The sequence below is a fragment of the Magallana gigas genome, chromosome 3 (assembly GCF_963853765.1).
Source record: "Magallana gigas chromosome 3, xbMagGiga1.1, whole genome shotgun sequence".
NCBI lineage: Eukaryota > Metazoa > Mollusca > Bivalvia > Ostreida > Ostreidae > Magallana > Magallana gigas.
In genome coordinates this window covers 25208937-25235129 of record NC_088855.1, presented here as the reverse complement: position 1 = coordinate 25235129, position 26193 = coordinate 25208937, and the positions used below count along the sequence as shown (strand labels likewise).

Here is a 26193-nt window from a genome sequence, read left to right as displayed (position 1 = left end):
GGGGGGGGTCGAAGTTTAACAAATGAATATATAGAGTAAATCTTTAAAAATCTTCTTCTCAGAAACTAATCGGACAGGAAAGCTGAAACTTGTGTGGAAGCATCCTCAGGTAGTGTAAATTCAAAGTTGTGAAAATCATGACCCCGGGGGTAGGTTGGGGCCATAATGGGGGATCAAAGTTTAACATAGGAATATATACAGTAAATCTTTAAAAATCTTCTTCTCAGAAACTAATCGGCCAGGAAAGCTGAGACTTGTGTGGAAGCATCCTCAGGTAGTGTAGATTCAAAGTTGTGAAAATCATGACCCCCGGGGGTAGGGTGGGGCCACAATGGGGGATCAAAGTTTTACATAGGAATATATACAGTAAATCTTTAAAAATCTTCTTCTTAGAAACTAATCAGCCAGGAGAGCTGACATTTGTGTGGATGCATCCTCAGGTAGTGTAAATTCAAAGTTGTGAAAATCATGACCCCCGAGGGTAGGGTGGGGCCACAATGGGGGATAGAAGTTGAAATAGGAATATATACAGTACATCTTTAAAAATCTTCTTCTCAGAAACTAATCCGCCGGCAAAGCTGGAACTTGTGTGGAAGCATCCTCAGGTAGTGTAGATTCAAAGTTGTGAAAATAATAACCCCTGGGGATAGGTTGGGGCCACAATGGGGGGTCGAAGTTTAACATATGATTATATACAGTAAATCTTTAAAAATCTTCTTCTCAGAAACAAGCCAGGAAAACTGAAACTTGTGTGGAAGCGTCCTCAGGTAGTGTAGATTCAAATCTGTGAAAATCATGACCCCTGGGGGTAGGTTTGGGCCACAATGGGAGGTCGATGTTTTACATAGGAATAAACAGAGTAAATCTTTAAAAATCTTCTTCTCAGAAACTAATCAGCCAGGAAAGCTGAAACTTGTGTGAAAGCATCCTCAGGTAGTGTAGATTCAGAGTTGTGAAAATAATGATCCCCAGGGGTAGGGTGGGACCACAATGGGGGGGGGGGTCAGAGTTTAACAAAGGAATATATAGGGTAAATCTTTAAAAATCTTCTCAGAAACTAATCAGCCAGATGATTCTTTATAATTGTTAAGACTTTGGCCCCAGGACAATTTTTTGGCCTCACGAGAAGGTTCAGAGTTTGATGTACGTTTATATCCCATATATAAACTATTGTTAGGGATCTTTTTGAGAACTGCAATACTCAACATATGATATGACTATAAAATCATCCTGTTAGAAAAGGGACTAATGATTATAAACATAAGAATATCCAGGGGAAAATGGATTTTATTGATACAGGATCTACATGTATTATTGTACATTGTCCAGATAGTTTGTATTATGACTCCATTGAGCTGATTTTATCATAACTATTGTTCCTCAGGTGAGCGATGTGGCCCATGGGCCTCTTGTTTAAGAATGGCAATGGTCAATATGTGATATAAATATGAAATTATCTTATTACAAAAGGTTCCCAATATAGGGACATCTGTAAAAAAATTTATAAATCTTTTAAAACAGGATCAACTTCGTCATTCTCTGACCCGATATTTTGGATATGACTTCATAAAACAAATTTTATTATGTCTAGTGTTGCTCAGGTGAGCAATGTGACCCATGGACCTCTTTTCTGTACCTAAGATTTATTCAATTATTTTACTGTATGTTATGCAACAATTTTTAAATTGTTTTTAGGATTTTGAAAGTTGATTGGATTTAACAATCCTAAAATATTAAAGATAATTTATTAGCCCTGTAATTATAATGCACATGAATATAAATTGCAAAAGAAACAATGCAGTTACTCAGGTGACCGATAAGGCCCATGGGCCTTTTGTTAAACTTTGAAATTTCTTTGATTTTTTTTTAACTATGAAGTTACTGGTATTGTATTACAAATGCATCACTCTACTTAATTGATAAGGAAATATACTGAGTATACAACCAAATGGTGATGCTAAACTGGCAAATAAAAATATATTGGGTTTTTTTTTTAAGCAACAGTTGCACTTACCAGTATTTAAATTACACAAAACATAATTCATTTACTTTTTATTCTGATATTATTTGATATATAACTATTGGTAAAGAAATCCAAATTAATGATATCTACTTTGGAATCATTTACATTTGTTAGGGTAAATTTGCATGAATTTTGGCTTTTTTGGCTATTCGTAGGGATATAATCTCGTGGATGTATCAGTTTTCAGTTTCAGTAAAACTAGATGTGTCGTAATGCCAAGAATGCTCTCCCAGGTGACCAAAATTTCTAATGCCAAATTTAGTAATAACATTTGTTTGGTTGCAGAATAAGTTATATTTCCTAAAAAATTTCTTTTAAGTTGACATTTATTTTCTAATAAATTAACCTTATACGAAATATAAACTTTGCATATGCATCACTTCAAAAGTAAGAGCGCAGAAACTAAAAATATACAAATTTCCCATTTTTTCCTGAGTTCAAGACGCATAATTACTCTGTCAAAAATCATCAGATCTGAACTAAATTGGAATATGATCTGAATATTCTTTTAAACATACTACATATGAAATATCAGCTTAATATATGCATCCCTTCAAAGTTTGAGAGCAAAAACTGAGAATTTCTAAAAAAAAAAAAAAAAAAAAAAGAAAAAAAAAATTTCAAGAGGCACAACTCTGTCAAATATCATCAGACTGGAACCAAATTCAAACTCACACTGTTTATATTCATAAGATACATCCATATATCAAATTTGAGATGAATGTGCGCAACAGTTGTTGAGATAATGATCGGATAGTGAATTTCCCATTTTTTTTTTTCAAAGCTCAAGAGGCATAACTCTGTCAAAAAGCATTGGATCAGAACCAATTTCAAACTCAGCCTGTATATTTATAAAATACATCTATATATCAAATTTGAGTTTAATTTGTGCAACAGTTGTTGAGATAATGATTGAAAAGTGAATGATGATGGAATGACATAAGGATGGAAAGACAGAATGACAAAATGGGGAAACCCTATATGCCCCAGCCATTTTTGGCGGGAGTAAAAAAATAAAATTTTTGTCAAGAATGTTAAATGTGGGGGGAGGGCTACCCATGAGTAGGATGGAAGTTGAGTCCATAGTTTATTGAAGACAATGTCCGCTCAACACCTTTGTTGCTGTTCCAGCCGCTGATTTCTAGATTAAATTGTTACAAAATTAAATTGTCATTGTTAATATTCTGTTTCTTTATTATACAGGTCATCACCTTTGATAACTATGGTGTGAGTGGCCACAGTAACCATATATCGATTCATGATGCACTTCAGTAAGTTAATTTCAAGAGGCACAACTCTGTCAAATATCATCAGACTGGAACCAAATTCAAACTCACACTGTTTATATTCATAAGATACATCCATATATCAAATTTGAGATGAATGTGCGCAACAGTTGTTGAGATAATGATCGGATAGTGAATTTCCCATTTTTTTTTTTTCAAAGCTCAAGAGGCATAAAAAATTTTTGAATTCTTCTTCCATCCATTGGGTCAATTTCAACCAAACTTGGTTCAAAGCATCATTGGGTAAAACCCCTGTCACACTGGGACTGTGTTCTCAAGGCAATCCCTCTGCATTCTTAAATAATCTAAAATGCCAAGGTATGCGCAATAGAGTTTTCTACAGCACCTTAAGGTGTATTCCCTATGCTACTGATTTTGCCATATATTTTAAAAAGAATTTCATATTGATTTTCATCAAAGTCAATATCAATCGATTCATATGAAACAAAGTTGAAGTGATGAAGCGCTGCTAGATTTTTAAAAAATTGATAATTTGTCTAATCATGAAGAAAACTCGTGTATATTTCAAAGCATAGATTTTGATGGGTTGATGGGTTTTAGTAAGGGTTTCTGATTAGTAATTAATGATATCAACTAAAATATAAGACTTTTGAAATTTAGTAATTAAATACATTTGTATCAACATATGCAATAATAATGTTTGCATGCATTTACCATCATATTGAGTACGCGGTATTAAAGCTATTTATTATATATACCCCCGCTCCGAAGGAGAGGGGGTATACTGTTTTACCCTTGTGTGTCTGTCTGTCTGTCTGTCCGTCTGTCCGTCCGTCTGTCTGTCTGTCCGTCTGTCTGTCCGTCCGTAACAAAAATTTCTGTCGCATTTATCTCAGCAACTATTTATTGCAGATGCTTGAAATTTTAACACAGTGTTTGTTAAGGCATGCCATATCGTGGGATATATTTTTGTACCAATCGGACGCCAACTTCCTGTTAAATGACGACTTTGCTTATTTTTTAACCAAAATTCTCAAACAAATTTTCGTCAAAGAATTCTCAGCAACTGTTTATCGCAGATGCTTGAAATTTTTACACAGTATTTTTATAGGCATGCCATATCGTGGGATATATTTTTGTACCAATCAGACGTCAACTTCCTGTTAAATGACGACTTTGCTTATTTTTAAACCAAAATTTTCGAACAAATTTTCGTCAAAGATTTCTCAGCAGCTATTTATCACAGATGCTTGAAATTTTTACACAGTGTTTGTTAAGGCGTGCCGTATCGTGGGATATATTTTTGTACCAATCGGACGTCAACTTCCTGTTAAATGAGTACTTTGTTTATTTTAGCCAAAATTTTCAAACAAATTTTCCTCAAAGATTTCTCAGCAACTGTTTATCGCAGATGCTTGAAATTTTAACACACTATTTGTTTAGGCATGCTATATTGTGGGATATATTTCTGTACCAATCGGATGCCAGCTTTCTGTTAAATGTCGACTTTGCTTATTTTGCATATTCACATCAGAGCGGGGGTATCACTAGTGAGCATTGGCTCACAGATATCTTGTTTTTAGAGGAAAAAAAATTTTCCTCTAAAAATAAATAGCAGAGACTTTACCAATTGCCTTTGTTCAGAAAAAAAAGGTTAAGTTGCCAAAATTCAACATATAAGAGAAGTAAGAACTTGTAGGAATTGTATATTCTTTTTCAATATCAAAACGATGTTTACATGCTTATCACAAATCATGCAGCATTGCAATAAACTGCATGTCAAGTTTACTGTTATGGCCAAGTTAAAAGAAATATTCAGTCATCGTTAAAGCCACGTGTGGAACTGCAAAGCTTCTTTTATCTTGGCAAGGACAACATCAACATCTCTTGTAACTAATATTATCACGGGAGGTGGCTTCTTTCATCGTTCAATGTAAAACACATGCTTAAAAACTTATTCAACCGGCTTGAAAAAGCGTTTGTGTGCCTCTGATTTAAAGTCATGCGCTAATTTCAAACCCGACGAGATTTTTTTTACCACAATGGCTTTCAAAATGACTATCTATCAAAACAAGGAACGTATTTTGAAGAAAAGCGGTAGATTTTTTAATAAAAGCGGTAGGCGGGAGACAGAGCTTAAAAGCGGTAGACTTCCACATAAATCGGTAGAGTTAACATGTATGGATGTGGCCCAATTGCCTCTTGTTCATGTTGCAAAAACTTTGATAAAAATTGTTATCATTAAAGAGTCAAAGCAATAATGTTTGCATCTAAAGTGAATAATTACATTTATAACATATTTTGAAACTTTATGTTATTTAAACAATGAAATACTTTATTTGGTGAGTCATTCGGGATACGAAGGTAGCAACATTGCAGGAAAAAACCATAACCCACAAAACTAATAAATTTTTTGAATTTAATTGCTGTACAATATAATTACAGAATTCAAAATAAGGGTAAATTAATGGTGTTATATAAATTTTGTAAGTCAAAGAGCATTCCAGGAGACTGAAAATATTTATGATTTGTCGTAAGTTCTTTTGTAAAACGCAGCCCAGAAGTCCAAAATTTTGATCATCAATATCTCAAAATGGAGAAAAATTTTGAAATGCAATATTGAACAAAAGGTGTTATTAATAATGTGCTAAACGATATGCAACCATAATTTCTTTTTTATCCAGCCCCTAAAAGGAGTTATAGGGTTGGCCCCTAAAGCAATCTTTTCCAAATGTCTCGAGAACGGTACATAATTTGGAAACACTTTTTGAACCAATTGTGTTTGAAATGACAAGAGCTTTTATTTGAGATCAAGAAAAAGGGGCTGGCCCTTCAAAATAGGGGCAGAGAGGGCCGATAAGGCTCTAAAGTTTTTTGTTGATAACTTTAAACTGTAAAATATTTTGTGATACGTTATAGAAGCAATTATGTTCATCGTAGCGTTGTTTATCTTTACATGATGATTGTTTGCTCCTCTGTTACGTAATTAGGGATTTAACATCACGAAAAAGGGGCTTGCCCTTCAAATTAGGGGCAGAGAGGGCTCTAAAGTCTTTAAGTAATAACTTTAAGCTGTCAAATATTTTGTGATATGTTGCGTGATCCTTCAAATTAGGGATCAAGAGGTGTCTAGTGTCATTTATCCATAGCTCTTTTAGATCCCATCCCTATTTTCCAGATAGGTTTCGTTAACGAAGATGAAAAGCAATGTCATTTCACCTTCTAAATATTGGACGGAAGACCTCTTCGTTGCTTGCAACGAGACCGTGTCTAGTTATTTTTCTTTTTTTTCATAACATTTTTCTTTAAAACTCAAATATCTCGAATATTCTTTTACGGATTTTTTTGAAATAACTATATATGATAGAAGTGCATATTTGCCCCCTGTTTTCATAAAAAATTTTTCCAATAAATATATATTCATGTTACTGGCATTACAAAGACATTGACTTGATGCTTTACAAGTGTCAATTTTTTTTCAGTTTGATGACGTTTTATTGCCTTATAAGAACTGATGTCAAAATGATTATGTTTTTCAAATCAAGCAAATTTTCTGCCATTTTTTTGACTTCACACAGAGAATTAAGTATGAGCGCAGCTTTGAACAAGAATGCTAATTGAACATGATGAATACAATTTTATTTTACATTTATGGACAAAAGAAAAGCTGCGCTATTATTAAAGGGGCATGGTCACAATTTTGGTTATATTTCATTTTTCTGTTTTTATTATTTACAATGCTTTATGAATGCATTTCTAATGATCAAATGAAATGTGGGTGCCCGTTGATGAGTTTTAAACAAGATACAGGGATCGCAATTCTTTGTCATGTAAACAAGGCTCGTGCCCTGTTTTTTGTTTACATAGGTTCAATATACCAGTAAAACATCATTTCCAATCTGCTTTGTCTATATTCTTATTCATTTTAAGCATAAATAAACAGTTCCTAAGGATTAACACATTCATTTTAGGTCTAAAACTGGAATTTTCACTTCAACGCTCAAAATGTAAACAAAAGCTTTGTTTACATAGCGAGGAATTGTAAGCTCTGTAACTCGCTTATAACTCAACAAATGGCATTTAAATTTTGGTTGCCTATCAAAAATACCTTACAGAAGCATTTTAAACATTAAAATCAAAAAAATAATTTTTGACCAAAATCGTGACCATGCCCCTTTAAATTCATTCAATATTGTTGTTAAAACTAATCAGATAACGTCGTTGCTATGGCGATTCTACTTACGGTTCTGATGACGTTGACGTCTGCAAAGCCAAATAGATGGACAACGCTGACATTTTTTTTTTTATTTCGGTACGTTTGAGACTTGTTCTACAACTTTGAAAGTCGGAAAATGCCATGTTCTAAAAATAGATCGTTCAGAGGTAAGTTAATTCCATTAATTGCATTTGTTTTATATCAAATAAGTCAATCTGCAGAATACAGTGTGAGGCGTATGAATTTGTTTGGGTAAAATTTTCAACCTGCGCCGCACATAATTGCTTAAATAATAAATGATAAAAGTGAAACATATTTACAGTCAAGCATATACACGTTTAGGATGCCCTTCAAGACCCCCGATAAATAAAATTTCTTGTATCTTGTATAAGATCGATTACATTTACACATTTAAAAATTACATCACAAAGTCCATATTTAATATAATCCATAAAATTATCCCTCATATCCTAAAATATCTGTTTACATGTTTTGCTCCGCTATTGTAACTTCTCACTGGGCAGTTTCCATTCGCACTAATAACTTTATACAACGTTGAAATCCCCTTCTGCTATGAGGCGACTGTAATATAGTGGTATGTCTCTCGCTTGCAGTATACGGGGTTTAGAGTTCAAGCCTCCACTGCCGCAGGTGTTTTTTTTTTTTTGTATGAAGAAAGACGGAATTTTTTTGTATCAGTTTATGATCTCACATTATGAAATACATGTAATTATTAAAAAAAAATGCAGATCAATTACTACTCTGGGTAATTTCATACCAATGTTTTATAGTTTTGTTTTTTTTTATCAAGTATATGGTATAAAAAAGTACAGCTATTATTGGAATTTTTTTGGCATGTTTAAACTAGATATAGAACATCAGATTTCATCATTAAAATTCTTAATAAAATTTTTATAACATTAAATAATATATTTTTGATGTTCTCAATAACTCAGGTTTAAATTAGTAGGCCGATGAATATTCATAAGTTTGAAAAAATAAACATTATTAGTGAAATGGATTTATGAAAAAAAAAATACATGTACCGGTATGCGTATCTTTAGTAGCTTGGCTATGAATGCTGAATTAACTCCTTTCATATATTATCTCAATTCATACACATGTTTTAATTTTATATGAACATGTTTTAAATAAATTACATTTGTTTTTACAACATCCAGGTTTTGGAATTTACAGGTATTTAATTCGGAAAACAAAATACATGTAGAATGCGTATGTAAATTTCCCCTTTTCACATTTAAAAATATCTCTGCACCTCTTAACTTCTTTCTAAAAAAATCATAAACTGATTAATAAAAATGATTGTTTTTTCTTTTACAGATGCCTAATTTAAAACAATACCAATGCTGCTTTTGTTTTAAAAGATGCAAAGAAAACTCGAGGCGACATATTCCACCAGGACTGGCATATAAACGATATATCCAGGAACGCCTTGGACGGCAAACTCATTGTGATGATGTCATTTGTGGATCATGTTTTTCAAGAGTGTATCGTAGTCTTCCACATGTACAGCATGTTCAACAAGATCTGGAAGAGGATTTAGCAGATCCTGACTTTATTTATGAAACGAAAATAATGAATCCATCGAGTCCAAAAACGGTGCATCTTATCCCTGCTGCATCTAGATCCCACAAATGGTGTGTTATTTGTCGTAAAGATTCGTCAAGACGCAATCACATTATTAACATACCATCAACAGCAATAACCCAGGCGTTTATTAACTGCGGCGTTTTTATTCACCCAAAAAGCAGATGCTGCTACAAACATTTGGAGAACAATTTCTTTTCTAACGATGCACTTCATCTTCTGAGAGCAGCAAAGACCAGTGACATGTTCTCCCACTCAGATGTTTACTCATATCAGGAAAATGCTTCGAGCTAACTGTCACCGGTTGAACTTTGATATTCCAGCATTATTAAGCGATGAAGACTATGAAACACTAACTGGAATTACAAAAGATCAATTTAGAAGATATCAGAAACACAGAAATTCGCTCTAAAAGAACATGTTTAGGAGTTTTCCTAGGAGTCCACCACCAGACAATGTTTAATGTCCAGTTTCGTTCCAAGTAACCTGGGGTTCAGTCATCTATCACATGAAGATTTTGCCGCCTTACACTGCACTGAAACTGCAAAAACACTCTTCAGAGAAGATGACAGCAATGCAGTCGTAGTACTAGATGGATCATACATATATAATTATATATATATATATATATATATATACACACACACACACACACACACACACAGAAAAGCTGTGACTACCAGTTTCAAAGACGCACTTACAGCTATTGTACTCACAAAAACAGATCCCTTCTAAAACCTATGATGATTGTAGGAACAGATGGATACATATTAGAGGTACTGAGGCTGTATTATGCTGATGGATCAAATAGTGATGCTTCTATCACTAAACATTTCTTAACTTGTAATGAAGACTCGAGACAAAGGTTTCGAGATGGTGATGTCTTTCTAGTCGATCGCGGCTTTTAAGATGCACTGGAATTTCTAGAGGAAAACAACATGTGAGAATGCCACCTTTTTTAAAAAAGAAAGAAAAGGAACACTCCATTGAAGATGCAAACTTAAGTAGAATGATTACCAAAGTGAGGTGGATTGTGGAGGCCGTTAATGGTAGAATTAAGAAGTGTAAGCTCTTGGACAAGGTGTTGCCAAACACCCTCGTTCCATCTATTGGTGACTTTGTTCGCATCACCTGCTTGTTGTGCAACAAATACAGACCCGCCATTGCTATTAACACTGAGGAGGATGTTAAATGGGCAAATGAAATGCTGAATAAAGCTAAGCAACCAAATCAACTGCTTTAGTTGCTGACAACAAAAACTTACTGAGAACAAGGAGCACATTTTCACTTGTTGATTCAAAAAACCTTTGTAACTTTCCATCCTTGTCTTTAGAAGACCTTAAGAAACATTACGATGGGTGTTTACCAAATTCACCAAGCCCCATTTTATTGAAAGAGCGTTTGGATGAAGATGGAACATTTCAGCTGATGGTGCACCAGGAAAGTGACTCTTTGATGAAATTGAAAATTCAATCAAGACATTTCCAGTCAGTCTCACACTGTGGATACAGTACACACCGGAGCAGATCAGTGGATGGCATTGCACTTGTAAAGTTGGGGCCAGAGTGGTCGGCTGCTGCACCCACATTGCCAGCGCCCTGTGGTACCTTGGGTATGAAAGACATGAAGCAAAGCACAACTCTTGTGTTGAAATTAGCACAACAAACATTGATGATGCTAGACATAGGGAAGTGAATGTTAGTGATTCTGAAAGTGACCAGACAATGGAGGATGAATGAACTAAATGTGCTACCTTCTGTCTGTAACTTAAAAAATCTAGGTCAAGGAGAGAGAGAGTTCATAAGTTTAATTATTGTTTTTCTCTTTATTCTTAAATGTTTTGAATGAATTGAGCATCACTTGATACAAATATTTAACTGTAAGATTTACAAAACATTAATTAGTTGATTTTATCTCCCTATGATTTAATACAAGCACATTCTTAATTAAATGTTGATTTCTCAATCAACATGTGCTGTATACATGTATGTTTATAACTATTTTAAAATGTTTTAATGAATTAAAGATCACTAGATAATAATAATTAACTGTAAGATTTACAAAACATTAATTGGTTGATTTTATCTCCCTCTGATTTAATAAATTTTTAATTAAATGTTGATTTCTCAATCAACATGTGCTGTATTCATGTACCGGTATGTTTATAACAATTTTCAAATGCTTTGAATGATTTCAGCATATCACTAGATAATAATAATTTTTTTTAATGTATCCAAGAATATTGCTTAAAGTAGTCCGAGTATCGCACTACGTCATAATACGGATTTTACAATATTGGTTCGACTTTTACAAAGCGTTTTAGATACCCGATATTGATTTTGCTCTACATCGCTGTTGTAAACAATGACAATAATAAGTAATTAGAACAGTAATATATGTATTCTATGAGAGATAGAAATTATTAATGTTGAGAAACTCGATTCTGTTAAAGTAAAATGAAAAACGAAGTTTCTGATTAACCAGGATCTGAGGTATGCTTATATCTTCTTTGTTTTGATGCCCCCAATCTATAGAATAAACACCATGAAATAAAATAGTAAAAATATTACCAAACGCGATACTAGCATTGCATTTTTTGTATTCTATTTGATACATCAGGTCCATAAAGCGTACTTACTTACAACAATTTGCGCAAAATTATTGATGAGATATGGCTTAAATAAATATTTATACTCTATTTTGTATGTTCAGTTCTAATTTTCCCAAAATTGGTAATTATTTTTAGGAAAAACGGACGTCTGGCAAATTTCAATTGTCAATAATTTTCGCAAGGGGGTACACCCGTCTGAGAGGTGATAACAAACAAACATGCATATTTTCTTTTGTATATGTATTGATAGAATGTATAATTATCATTTAAAGCTAAGCTTTTAATGATTGAGCCCATTTAGTGCCGAGTTTAGGACTACCTTAATTCAATATTGCTCATCTATACTATATATTATACTATATATATATATTAAGATAATAGACTCGAATTTTTGGGCTTTAATACCGAGAAATCGGAAGATTACTGTCTTTTGTTTTATATATTTTACACATCATTGGTACTTGAAGATTTCCAATTTGTTTTTATTTTTTCTCAATCAAGCTTCGCTAACTAATAATCCTTTTAAAAATCCGGAAATCATCTGGATTTTTTTGATTTTACAATCTTGCGCATGCGCACTACATTCACACTAAATCACGGGAGACTTTTTAGCTCACCTGAGCTGAAAGCTCAAGTGAGCTATTCTGATCACATTTTGTCTGTCGTCCGTCTGTCCGTCTGTCTGTCTGTCCATAAACTTTTCACATTTTCAACATCTTCTCAAAAACTACTGGGCCAATTTCAACCAAACTTGGCACAAATCATCTTTAGGCAAAGGGAATTCAAAGTTGTGAAAATAAAGGGCCACACCCGTTTTCAAGGGGAGATAATTAGAAATAAATTAAAAATTTCGAGAAATTTTCAAAAATCTTCTTCTAAAGAACCAGAAAGCCAGGAAAGCTGAAACTTGTGTGGAAGCATCCTCAGGTAGTGTAGATTCAAAGTTGTGAAAATCATGACCCCCGGGGGTAGGGTGGGGCCACAATGGGGGGTCGAAGTTTTACATAGGAATATATAGAGTAAATCTTTAAAAATCTTCTTCTCAGAAACTAATCAGCCAGGAAAGCTGAAACTTGTGTGGAAGCATCCTCAGGTAGTGTAGATTCAAAGTTGTGAAAATCATGACCCCCGGGGGTAGGGTGGGGCCACAATGGGGGGTCGAAGTTTTACATAGGAATATATAGAGTAAATCTTTAAAAATCTTCTTCTCAGAAACTAATCAGCCAGGAAAGCTGAAACTTGTGTGGAAGCATCCTCAGGTAGTGTAGATTCAAAGTTGTGAAATTCATGACCCCCGGGGGTAGGGTGGGGCCACAATGGGGGGGTCGAAGTTTTACATAGGAATATATAGAGTAAATCTTTAGAAATCTTTTTCTCAGAAACTAATCAGCCAGGAAAGCTGAAACTTGTGTGAAAGCATCCTCAGGTAGTGTAGATTCAAAGTTGTAAAATTCATGACCCCCGGGGGTAGGGTGGGGCCACAATGGGGGGTCGAAGTTTTACATAGGAATATATAGAGTAAATCTTTAAAAATCTTCTTCTCAGAAACTAATCAGCCAGGAAAGCTGAAACTTGTGTGGAAGCATCCTCAGGTAGTGTAGATTCAAAGTTGTGAAATTCATGACCCCCGGGGGTAGGGTGGGGCCACAATGGGGGGGTCGAAGTTTTACATAGGAATATATAGAGTAAATCTTTAGAAATCTTTTTCTCAGAAACTAATCAGCCAGGAAAGCTGAAACTTGTGTGAAAGCATCCTCAGGTAGTGTAGATTCAAAGTTGTAAAATTCATGATCCCGGGGGGTAGGGTGGGGCCACAACGGGGGGTGGAAGTTTTACATAGGAATATATAGAGTAAATCTTTAAAAATCTTCTTCTCAGAAACTAATCAGCCAGGAAAGCTGAAACTTGTGTGGAAGCATCCTCAGGTAGTGTAGATTTAAAGTTGTGAAATTCATGACCCCCGGGGTTAGGGTGGGGCCACAATGGGGGGTCGAAGTTTTACATAGGAATATTTAGAGTAAATCTTTAAAAGTCTTCTTCTCAGGAACTAATCAGCCAGGAAAGCTGAAACTTGTGTGGAAGCATCCTCAGGTAGTGTAGATTCAAAGTTGTGAAATTCATGACCCCTGAATGTAGGGTGGGACCACAATGGGGGTCGAAGTTTTACATAGGAATATATAGAGTAAATCTTTAAAAATCTTCTTCTCAGAAACTAATCAGTCAGGAAAGCTGAAACTTGTATGGAAGTATCCTCAGGTAGTGTAGATTCGAAGTTGTGAAAATCATGATCCCTAGGGGTTAGGTGAGGCCACATTGAGGAGGGGGGAGTGTTAAAGTTTTACATAGGAATATATAGAGTAAATCTTTAGAAATCTTTTTCTCAGAAACTAATCAGCCAGGAAAGCTGAAACTTGTGTGGAATATCCTCAGGAAGTTGTGAAAATCATGATCCCTGGGGGTAGGGTGGGGCCACAATGGGGGGGGGGGGGTCGAAGTTTTACATAGGAATATATAGAGTAAATCTTTAAAAATCTTCTTCTCAGAAACTAATCAGCCAGATGATTCTTTATAATTGTTAAGACTTTGGCTCCAGGACAATTTTTTGGCCTCACAAGAAGGTTCAGAGTTTGATGTAGCTTTATATCCCATATATAAACAATTGTTAAGGATCTTTTTGAGAACTGCAATACTCAACATGTGATATGACTATAAAATCATCCTGTTAGAAAAGGAAATACCGGTAATGATTATAAACATAAGAATATCCAGGGGGAAAATGGATTTTATTTATACAGGATCTACATGTATTATTGTACATTGTCCAGATTGTTTGTATTATGACTCCATTAAGCTGATTTTATCATAACTATTGTTCCTCAGGTGAGCGATGTGGCCCATGGGCCTCTTGTTAGTTTATGTTTCCACAATATTACATGGATAAACTCAGAAACGATATTACAAAACATGTAACATGGTGCGTTAATTCGAAGCAAGTAAAAAACGTTGGTGAAAAAGTGATGAAGAATAATTATTTGCTACATTACGGGTATATGGGAAGCATTTTAACTGTGGCGATGGCCTGTCCCGAGACACAGTTAGATTATTGTAACGAAGCAGAGTGTAGTGAAATTAATAGCATTATTGTAGGCTTAAAGCTTGGTTCTGTAAATGTCAACAATACGGTGTGTTGATGTATCTATTTCGTAAATGTCCGATATCATGTGCATTTTCAACCCGTGCACGCACGTGTCAAAGTCTAGTAAATATTATATATATTAAAAAAATATTTCTTGGAGAAATTCTTTATCACTTTGGCTGCACATCACTTTGATGTCGAAGAAAGTAAACACTTTTTATCTGTTTAAACTGTTGAGTTTACATACTTAACTTATACATGTACCTCAATTGTAAGTTGATAAGCTGCAGCCTTTACCATGTTTACATGAACCAGACGATGTCAAGTTTCCTCGTGCCAGCTATTTCATATTAATATACCCCGATCAATTTAATTATGTTCAAGTTACAAATAATGTGAACAAAAATATTTTTCAATGTTATTTATCAAAAAAATTTTTTTTTTTAATAATGATTGATTTTATTTATATGATCTGATTTTACTCTTTAATAATGACGTCATGACATGCTGGCTCATTAAAACTAGTCAGGAATGGTGCTACGCTGTTTCAAAATCTCAAATACAGATAGAATGCTAAATATATTTATATCAATAAATTAATTTTAAGTAAAGCTTATCACCTGCAGATATTTTTTACAGCAAAATTGTTTTTTGAAAAAAAGTTTAAAAAATAAAAAAATTGACCAAGAAGTGTAATTTGATGCAACCTCGTTACATTAAGACAATTGGTGACCTTGAAATGACCTTGAAAGTCATGTTAACAAGACAAACTATGTATATATAAACATATTACCACTAACTCTACCCACAGAGAAAAAATCATCAATATTGGCAAGGGAGCCATTTTTGACCCTTATCATATATAGTTCTTTCACGAATAGTGTAAAATATCAAGGTCTTTTATCACGTACATTTGTGTTGATGACGTCACTTCCGGTCGTCACCGGAAGTGATTCCAAAATTTCTATTTTTGGAATTTTAAGCATATACGTTTTGTAGACATTTTTGTACTGAATACAAAACTAAAAACAGTTTTAAAAATAGTTAAAAGGAAGTTAATATAGTAACTCATACCAAATGTCAACATTTTAATTCAACCCTATCATAAATTTATAATCAAACGGAAGACCCACTTGTTGCTCGCATGGATCTATGGTGTCTCGTAATGGGTGCTACTAGCTGGCACAGTCCGTTCTTATTGACGTCGGGTACCCTAAGAGGTTCCCAAACTATTTTCAGATAGTCATTGCAGCATTCTACTTTCCTATTTTGCATTTGCTATAAACATTTATTTTGTGCTCTGTTGATCTGAAATGTTTTCAACATAAACCAAACTTTACCAAAAATATAGTTTATTGATAAGCAGTTTTAAAATGCATGAATTAAATTGTAATCACTTTCCAACCATGCACGTGGAAAGTAGAATGTATTTATTAGGACTCTTGAATTGATCTTTGCTTGCAGTGAAAACTTTGAAATGGTGGAAAAAAGTATTTTTTTCACATTTTGACCCTCATCATTTTAAATACTTATGTCCTTTACAAGGAAAATTGTGAAGAAATCATAGGCTTTTTCAAAGAAAACTGATCCATAAGCTCCTGAGCAACTCTGGTGGTAATATTTAATGTGTGGTACAAAAGGAGGAATGAGCATATAAATACAATTAAAATCTATGGTTGGACAAGGAATCGAAGCTGGGAACCCTGCAACTCTAATCAGGAGCCTACCATTGAGCTACCCAGGCCAATATCCACTGTCATATCATATAACCCCAACTACTACATTCCTCTCTCCTTAAATAGTCTTCGACCCCGAAGACGCAACACAAGTTCACCTTGTCAAGACTTATATTTATATTGCCTGAACAAGGAAGGTCACGACATCATCTGTAGTAGGAAAGGAGGAATAAGCATATAAATACAATGAAAATCTATGGCTTTACCTGGCAACATGTGTTTGACTTCAGGTTGTGTTCAAGTTAAATATGTTTTAATAGCATCAAATAATGGAGTATAAACAAATAATCATTAAGTGTAAGGATGTAACGATGACATAGGTATGCCATTTCATAATAAATAAAACCAGTTTTCCTACAAACGCATTAAAATTCATACAAATAATTATATAATAATAAATTTAACTACATGTATATGATATAGCTTTATCATACATGCTTGCATGGCCATTTATTCAAGTGCCAAAAGATGGGCTTTGGTAAAAAAGAAATATTTAAAATGAAAAGTAACCTTTAATTACCTAAAAGCGTGTTACCAAAATAATTTACAGGCTCCTTGCCTCTTGGTTCCCACCATAATAAAAACATAAAATATTATAGAGTTCCACACAAAAGTAGCAGGCAGACCAGCAACTGGCAAGTCCCTGGAGAGGCTTAGTGGTCACCACTTTTTAAGAAAAATTGTTGTGACTAAGACTGTCTGCAGACTGTTTTGTATATGTAGCAAATGTGCAAATGAGTGGAAGGCAGAAAAAGGCCAGGAAGGCAGACTTTATATGAATGTAGCCAATGCAATGTGGCATTGTGCATAGAGCCATGTTTTGCGATATACCACACCAAGCAAGACTATGTTCTAGCTTATAAGAGGCTATTAGGCTAGCCCACTGAGAGGTGAACTCGCGTCACTATTAACTGTCAACATTTTATCAGAATTTATAATTTATTGACATTAATTGACATTTGATATTCATTCATTTAACACATGCATTGAAATTAATTTTTTGAATTGATTTCTGATAATTTTGCCAGCAATTCTTTTTATTTTCTTGATTTAATTTCTCAAAAGTACTTGTATTAATTTTGTTTTCATTTAATTTTGGGAAGTTTGATGTTATCCCCATAATAAAACATTGAATATCAAAAAATCTTCATTTTACTTAATTTATGTTGCCATGGTTACCGAAAAATGGGCATAAATGTAAAAATCCATCTTGATTAATTTGTGTCAGAGAGAGCTGATATTAAACAATATCTGTAACAAATTTCAACAGCGTAAGCTAACAATTACTAAAATTACTTCATGTTAAATATGATATGCTACTAAAGTTGCTGATGTTCTTAAACAACTCAGTACTGGGACATAAGTTGCCGTAAAACAAGTCAGCACACAAAGGGTTAAATATTTCTTAATCATTGAAACAAAGATCATGGATGCACCAGAAGGTGGTCAATGTTCAGCATAGGAATACATGAAGAAAAATTTGAAAATCTTTTAAAACACATAAAGACATACTGTACTTTACTAAATTGGCTAGATTTTGTATTAGACTAAATTAAGCTGACTTGCGACTACTGTTGCTCAGGTGATCAATGTGGCATTTGGACATTTTTTTGTTAATAACAAAAAATTTGTCAGTGTGTTAAATTTATACCAAATTCTGTTCTAAATATTCAAAATCAATTTCTATGTAAAACTGGTTTTCATTTCAAATATGTACCTACTTGATATTTTAAGTACACATGTTTATAAAGAAGTAAATGCTGTATGCAAGATTGTTTTTGCTCCATATTTATTATTATATTAGCAAGCAGGACAAACAATAAGTGAAATACTGCTATATACTGTAAATTATGTTTATTGATATCATCTTAATATTTGAATAAATTTATTTTTAGGAGTTTAAGCAACAAAGGGATTCTTCCCAACAGTAAGTTTAAGTTTGTGAATGTTTCATTGAATGTAGACTGTGGTTGGAAGGAGCATTACACGTCTTTTTACAAACATGCTAACAAGAAGTTTTAATATTATATTAAATTCCACTAAACAAAGTCTTTTTCTGTACGATATAAGTGAATATTAATTTCCATGCTTCATTTAGAGTTATCAAGATATCAATGGATCAATATTTCTGACAGTTTATCTGTCACATTTATTTGAGCTGGAATAGTTAATTATCATTATACCCCCCGCAAACAAAGTTTGGGGGGGGGGTATATAGGAATCACCTTGTCCGTCCGTCCGTCTGTCTGTCTGTCTGTCCGTCTGTCTGTGCAATCGTGTCCGGTCCATATCTTTATTATGGGGAAACATTGGAAGTTCTTACTTCACACAAAGATTGCTTATGACCTAAGGGTGTGTCATGACCTTGACCCAAGGTCATTTGGGCCAGGTCAAGGTCACTGGCAGAAAAAGTGCAAAATTCGTGTCCGGTCCATATCTTTCTTATGGGGAAACATTGGAAGTTCTTACTTCACACAAAGATTGCTTATGACCTAAGGGTGTATCATGACCTTGACCCAAGGACATTCGGGCAAGGTCAAGGTCACTGGCAAAAAAAGTGCAAAATTCGTGTCCGGTCCATATCTTTCTTATGGGGAAACATTGGAAGTTCTGACTTCACACAAAGATTGCTTATGACCCAAGGATGTGTCATGACCTTGACCCAAGGTCATTTGGGCAAGGTCAAGGTCACTGGCAGAAAAAATGCAAAATTCGTGTCCGGTCCATATCTTTCTTATGGAGAAACATTGGAAGTTCTTACTTCACACAAAGATTGCTTATGACCTAAGGGTGTGTCATGACCTTGACCCAAGGTCAATTGAGAAAGTTCAAGGTCATTGTTTCAAAAAAGCTTAATTCTGTCTGTGTCATGTTTTGTATTAATGGAAATATTAGAAGCTAAAAATTAACAGTTTTCAAAAATAAAGCAGTTGTTATTTATAGAAAATGGACAGTGAAATAGATTCATCCAATATTTTCTATAATAGCAAAAATACACGCGTTATGATTTTTTTCTTAGCGGGGGGTATTAATTGTGAGCTTGCTCACAGTACCTCTAGTTTATCATTTAAAAAGCATTGTTTCAGATTTGCGGGCATTCCATCTAAAGAGTAGCAGCATCTTCCGGAAATATGTCTCCATTCTGGATCTTCCTTTAACCTTATTGACATCTCAATATTTATCTGTTGTTTCACCTTGGGGACTATTAAAAGGATGGGTAAGTAGTTGTTTAACTATGCTATTATATTAGATCTTACATGTAATGGCATACTTCTACTTTATTTGTTGTAAGTAATAACTTTAGAGAGAGAGAGAGAGATCATATTATATTTTCTATTAATACATGTTTATAGTTTGATCATCATAAAATGTCAAATATTACCTTCTTGCATGTACATGTACTTACGTTTTTGTTAAGATACAATAAATTAAATATTCATGCTTCAAGAGGAGGTGATTTGAAAAACCAAATACTTTATTACACTTTTTAGCTCATCGAGACAAAGTCAGGGCTTATACCCGACCTCGTTAAAGTTTTTGTTGCAGGTCCTGTATCTAAGTTATTACTAGTCCTATCGTCAGCAAATTTGCATGGATGATGCATCTTGTCCTACTTATGGACTTGAAAGACCTGGATGCTGAATCTAGGCCATGAATTTCAGATGCTGGAGGAGGTTTGGGTTTTTAGAGCAGGTTAAAGTTTTTGGTGCAGGTGCCCTTTGATAGCAATTTCCAAGTTACTACTGGTCCTAACTTCACCAAATTGCATGGATGGTGCGTCTTATGATACTGATGCACCAGACAGGCTTAAATGCTGAATATGATCTGTATGTTTCGGATGCTGGAGAAAGTTAAGGTTTTTTGAGCTGGTTAAAGTTTTTGGAGCAGGTGTCCTCTGATGATTATAATTTTAGTTATTACTTGTTTTAACTTCACCAAACTTGCATGGATGGTGCGTCAAATGATACTGATGCACCTGACAGGCATGAATGCTGAATTTGAGCATTTGGATTTAGATGCTAGAGGAGGTTAAGGTTTTAAGAGCTGGTTTAAGTTTTTTGGAGCAGGTGCCCTCTGATGATTATATCTTAGTAATTATTGGTCCTAACTTCACCCATCTTGCATGGATGATGTGTCTTATGATACTGATGATAATAGGTTTCGGATGCTGGAGGAGGTTTAGTTTTTTTGGAACAGGTCATATGTTTAATAGATATTAGTACTATTTCAAACTTACATAGTTGATTTAACTATAATATAAATGAATTGCAGAGGTAGCTTGAAATGCAGAGCCTAATCTTCATTAACAAGGATGCTAAAAAATCTCCTACATAACTCAATCCTGCTTGATAGATGTGTTTGTTGTTGTATGATATAACATGACTCCTATGATATAGTATTATATGATATGAAACAGTATTGTTTTATATGATACAACATTATATCAAATAAAAAAATGTAAATAGTTATATGATATTATATCAAATTTTTGTACATTGTGATATGATTTTGTATCATGATATTATTATGTATAGTATTTTATATTTTGATACAATATTGTAATATATATCATATTTTATCAAATGATATAATGCTGTATAATATGATATTGATTATATAATATATTACTATATAATTCTTTATTGTATCATATATTATATAGTTACTTTATAATATTGTGTTATGTGATCAAATACAGTAATGTATAACACGATATAATATTATATAAATAGTGCCTGTTTGGGAGGGTAACAGTTGAAATTGACACCCCGAGAAAACCATTGTCAACCGACGCGAAGCGGAGGTTGACAATAGTTTTCGAGGGGTGTCAATTTCAACTGTTATCCTCCCAAACAGGCACTATTTATTTTGTTATACTGAATGTCTTTTTTAAAATTTTTAAGAATATTTTACTGCTTTTATATAGGAATAACGTGAATTCTACAGCGAACCGTACGCGCATAATTTTCGCACATGTAACATTTTTTAATGTTACCCGTTGCCAAGTGCGTTGCTAACGCTGAGGGTAATAGTAAATATTATTAACTGCGTCTTAACCAATCAGATTTCAGTATTTAACATGAAAGTATAACAACATAATATGTCTTACAATATCATATTGCATCATTATTTATTATAATATTTAATTGTATTATTTGATATTTATTGTATTAAAGTATCATAAGGTGCAATATTTTATTTTATTGTATTGATAAATATTGTATCTTATAATACCGTATTAAATGAACATATGATTATTATGCAATTTTTTAACATATGATATACGATATTGTGTCAAAACAGTATCCATGAATATCCAAGATTATTTACTATGATTTTCATATGCTAGTAATATGATAAAGATGGTCTCATACAGGTGATGCCTCACAAAGGTGATGCCTCATCTCGGTGAGCTTTGTGATCTGTGATTATCTATGTTTTACCTTAATAATAGTACTACCATCTTGATCTTTTATTATGATGATTTTAGTGGGCCATGCTGAATCACTGGAGCCAGTTTGTGTGGTTCAGGGCTCTCTACATTGTATTCTCTAGATACATGCTGATAAACACTCTAGAGGAAATTCTTCCTCAGGACATCAGCATGTCAAGCACAGACGATGAAGAGGAACAGAATTTGCCCAATAAGTTGAAAGTTGCAGACAGGAGAAGCAAAATGCGTAGAGGAAAAGGAAGTTCTAGAGTAGAGTAAATTTCAATAGCAACAGATTAAAATTTTTGTAAATTCCCTGATTTTATACCTTTTGTGTGATTATTTATTTTAAATAACGCACATCAAAGATTAAAATTATTGGAAGATATCATCTTTGTGTTGTAAATATCTTTTTTTAATAAAATATAATAATGATGCAAAAATAGTCAGTTTACATGTGAATTATTACAATAGTACTTTCTTCTCACATATTTAGTTGAATGATTTCTTTGCCACATTTTACTTGTAGTTTGTGTTTTTTCTTTCTCCCTTTTTTAGGGATAACTTAATTTTTTAAGCCCATGGCAGTTTCACATTAACAGAGCCAACTCACCACAGAAATTTTCTTGTTCTCATTCATAATTTTGTGAACAAATCTCATCTAATCTTATCAGAGCAGAAGCAGTTTTCATAAAGTGGTCATTATTTTCTTAACTTTAAGGTCAGACACGACCTATCTTCCATTTTTTCTTATCTCCACAATGTGTAGATTTCCACTTAGTAATTTTATAATTATATTTTATGTTACATGATTCTTTTTTTATTTAGATGAAAAGTGTTCAATTGAAAATGTATAGAATGGCTTTATTTATAAGCATTCAAATGCATTTTGCATGCTATTTTAAAAAAAAATCGAAATATTCTAACTCCGAAAAGAGCCTGGTAATGAACCCTGAATTTTTGGGAATTAACAGGTTTAAATGTTAATAAGAAATAAAATATCATGGAAAATTATATAAAATTGAGGAACATCTCGTGTGTCCTTAAATTTATTTTTTAATATAATGGGATTAAATTGCAAAGTAATAAATATGCTTCAGATAACAACCAAATACATGTACATGTAATTATAATGTTTATTCTTGTACTATCAAGCACCCTCAAATGTAAAATTTCTCTATAAGTTGTGAATGTTTGTAGTTTCAACATCCTGGATGCAGGGGATTTTAGCATGTCTTGCACATTCTTGTCCTTTCAATGAATTGACCCACATTGAGACTGGCAATATGTTTTCCATAATGAGCAACATTTACATACATTCATAGAGATTGTTTAAGAATATAATGCAAACATAGAATGAAATTTTTTTTACACATGTACAATATAAACAAAATTCTTTAATTATGTGAAACTTTCAATTTTAAAATTACATAAAACTGTATTTATACTTTATTGCATTAATTCTAGGTATATTATTGTATTGTTGATTTGTGTGTTTGTGCTATTGTATATTTGAGATATTATGGGTTTTTTTTTACTTTATACATGTATAATGGCAGGTTTTGTTTTTAAAACCTTTTTTAAGCTTTCATTATTTTATTTATTTTCCTCATTCTCAACTTACGCCACCAACAAAAAATGAAATTAAATTTAATAAGCCCCCTAGCTTAATACTGGTACCAGTATTTTAAGTTGTATAAAATAAGGCCACATATTCTGTGGTCTGTCCCAAGTTATTGCTTCCATCATTTTTTGATGATTTTGAATAAAAATACACATACCTGTGAAAGAAATACAATTGAAATCGATAAAAGGGAATATGTCAAGAAATCTTCATTGAACAATGATCATTTTTCACTAATAAAAGTTCACAGGAACGAAAACAAATTTCTTACGGAGATTTATAATGGGAAATGTTTACATTTTTTCTTCATTCGGAAGTACTCGGGATACCTCGCGCAATTTTTTAACGTAATCATCCGGACTTATTAATGGCTGATGAAATGCAAAATCCCCGTAGACTTTCTATTTTTTGGATGTGTATTGAAACCTGAAATTGTAGAGGGGCCGTTTCAAAACAGAAAATCTGGTCATTTTTGGGAGCTGATTTTAATAAACTCTCCTATGCAGTTACTCAGACAAATTGAAAGTGAAACAGTGTTTGGACCTCAGCACAAATCATTGCTGCTGACAAGACTTAGTTCTTGAAATTAATTGATGAATTCGATGTAATGTATGCATAAGCATTGTTTTTCAAGGAAACTTATTTATAAAAACCTTGAAAATAGTCAGATTTTAAATGTTACAGACACTTTAAATATTTTTTGTAGTTGTATGTATTCCTACGCCAGAGTTCAATATAGTCTCGTTCAACTGGACGCTCGGCTGTCTCCGTAAATCCTTTTCGGAGATTTACGGTGTCAGCCGAGCGTTTGGTTGAACGAGACTAGAGTTCAATATTGCTTGGATCCATACAATTTTCGAGAAATATTTCTACTACTGATACATAGTTTGATTGAATTAATATTATCTTTAAATATTATTTAACATGATTCATATGGTGGTTTCTCGACATTCTTGTCGAAAAAGTCCAAAAATTCATGTTATAAAAATGTGCGTAATTCAAATTAGAAACTACATGTACTTGTCATGAAAAATATCATAATTGATTTTAAAATAAATAAACATCGACAAAATCAACTCCCGTCAGTTCTTCAGTACTTTGATTCATATTAGTGGATGAACTTAGTTTTAGCACAAAGGTATTTATTATTATCGAAATATCAAGCAAAATGTGGTGGAAGCAAAAACTCGGGACAGAGTATAGCTAATTATAAGGGTCCCGCTCGATGGATACCTTATAGTGATCAGTCTGTCCTTCCATCCATCTGTCTGCCAGAGATAACTTTTTTGGGGCAGATCGTCCCATTGGCCCAATCTGGCTCATACTTCATCAACATATCTAGAGCACCTTTGGGTAAAAGGTGTGCAGTGACCTTGAACCAAGTTTCTAAGTTTAAGGTTAAGGTCATAGCAGAATTATGTGAAAAACATGTTCAGATCATACATTCTCTCCCCTTGGTCCAATATTGCTCATACATTGTACTTTACGTACAGAGTGCCTTTAGTCAAAGGTCTAGGTCATATTTGACTTCACAATTTTTTTTCAGAGCATATTTATTCTCCCACGTAGCCCTATCTAGCTCATACTTTACATAAAAAGATTTTACGATTTTGGACCAAGTTTCAAGGTCAAATGTGAATGTCATATCTGAATGAAAATAAAGTTTTAGTCCATAAAGTATTTCCCTCTGGCTTAATCTGCTCAGATTACACCCTAAAATGTATGTTGGTAAGGGATAATTAGTATGACTTAAAGTTTTATGCCAACTGGAAAATTTCTTTTAAGTTATATGTCAACGTCAAAGCAAAACCCTCTGAAATGTTTTTATCCTACTTTCCATTATTTAAGCGGGAATGGTCACCATTTCAATGATGTCTAATTTGATATTTATTTGGAAAAGGGGGTAATACAAACATACCAGATTATATTATTTTTCAAAAAGGCAAAAGTTGATTTTTTATTATCATAAGTGAAGTTCTTTGTATCATTATGTTTATTTATTTAGCAATGAATTACATGCTATTTAATAATACACTCAGCATAAACAAAAAGGGTCATGGAAGATAATGATGGAAAAATATCATTTTTATTAGAGATATTTTATGAAAGTATAGTATTGTATATAGTATACTATAGCAAACATTTTTGAATATTTACATTTGCATGTTGTTGTAGGTATTTATCAATAAATAGTTCAACTTTTAAAGCGTGGATATTATGCTTTAGTATCAACTGACTCGGCCCGGATATTACCGGTATTAACGGTGCAATGCTACAACTTAGTCATTTTCTGGCAAAATATTGCATATAGGGTACCCTCATTGTACGGATAACTCCTCCTACAGTTTTTAAGATAGGAAGTTGTTCTTTTGCAGATCAATTGTACATATATCAGAGGTGTGCATATTGCTAGGATTTTGATTTCTGATTATATGTGAAAAAATACTAGCTTTTGAACTTAGTCATTTTTTGGCAAAATGTTGCATATAAGGTACTCCATTTCACTGGATATGGGTTGACATGGATTATGGATACAGTTCACATAAAAGAAAACCCGG

The 26193-nt window shown here is 33.3% G+C and overlaps 1 protein-coding gene across 1 annotated transcript in view; it reads left to right on the top strand.

Moving 5' to 3' along the window:
- LOC117692916 (N-acetylglucosaminyl-phosphatidylinositol de-N-acetylase) overlaps nt 1-25841 on the top strand; it is a 149123-nt gene extending 123282 nt beyond the window's left edge. The window contains exons 4-7 of the mRNA XM_066079067.1: nt 3227-3294; nt 18473-18504; nt 19664-19794; nt 22069-25841. Coding sequence (XP_065935139.1) covers nt 3227-3294; nt 18473-18504; nt 19664-19794; nt 22069-22290 — 453 coding nt within the window. The 3' untranslated portion in view covers nt 22291-25841. The remainder of the gene's footprint in view (nt 1-3226; nt 3295-18472; nt 18505-19663; nt 19795-22068) is intronic.
- The last annotated feature ends 352 nt before the right edge of the window (nt 25842-26193 follow it).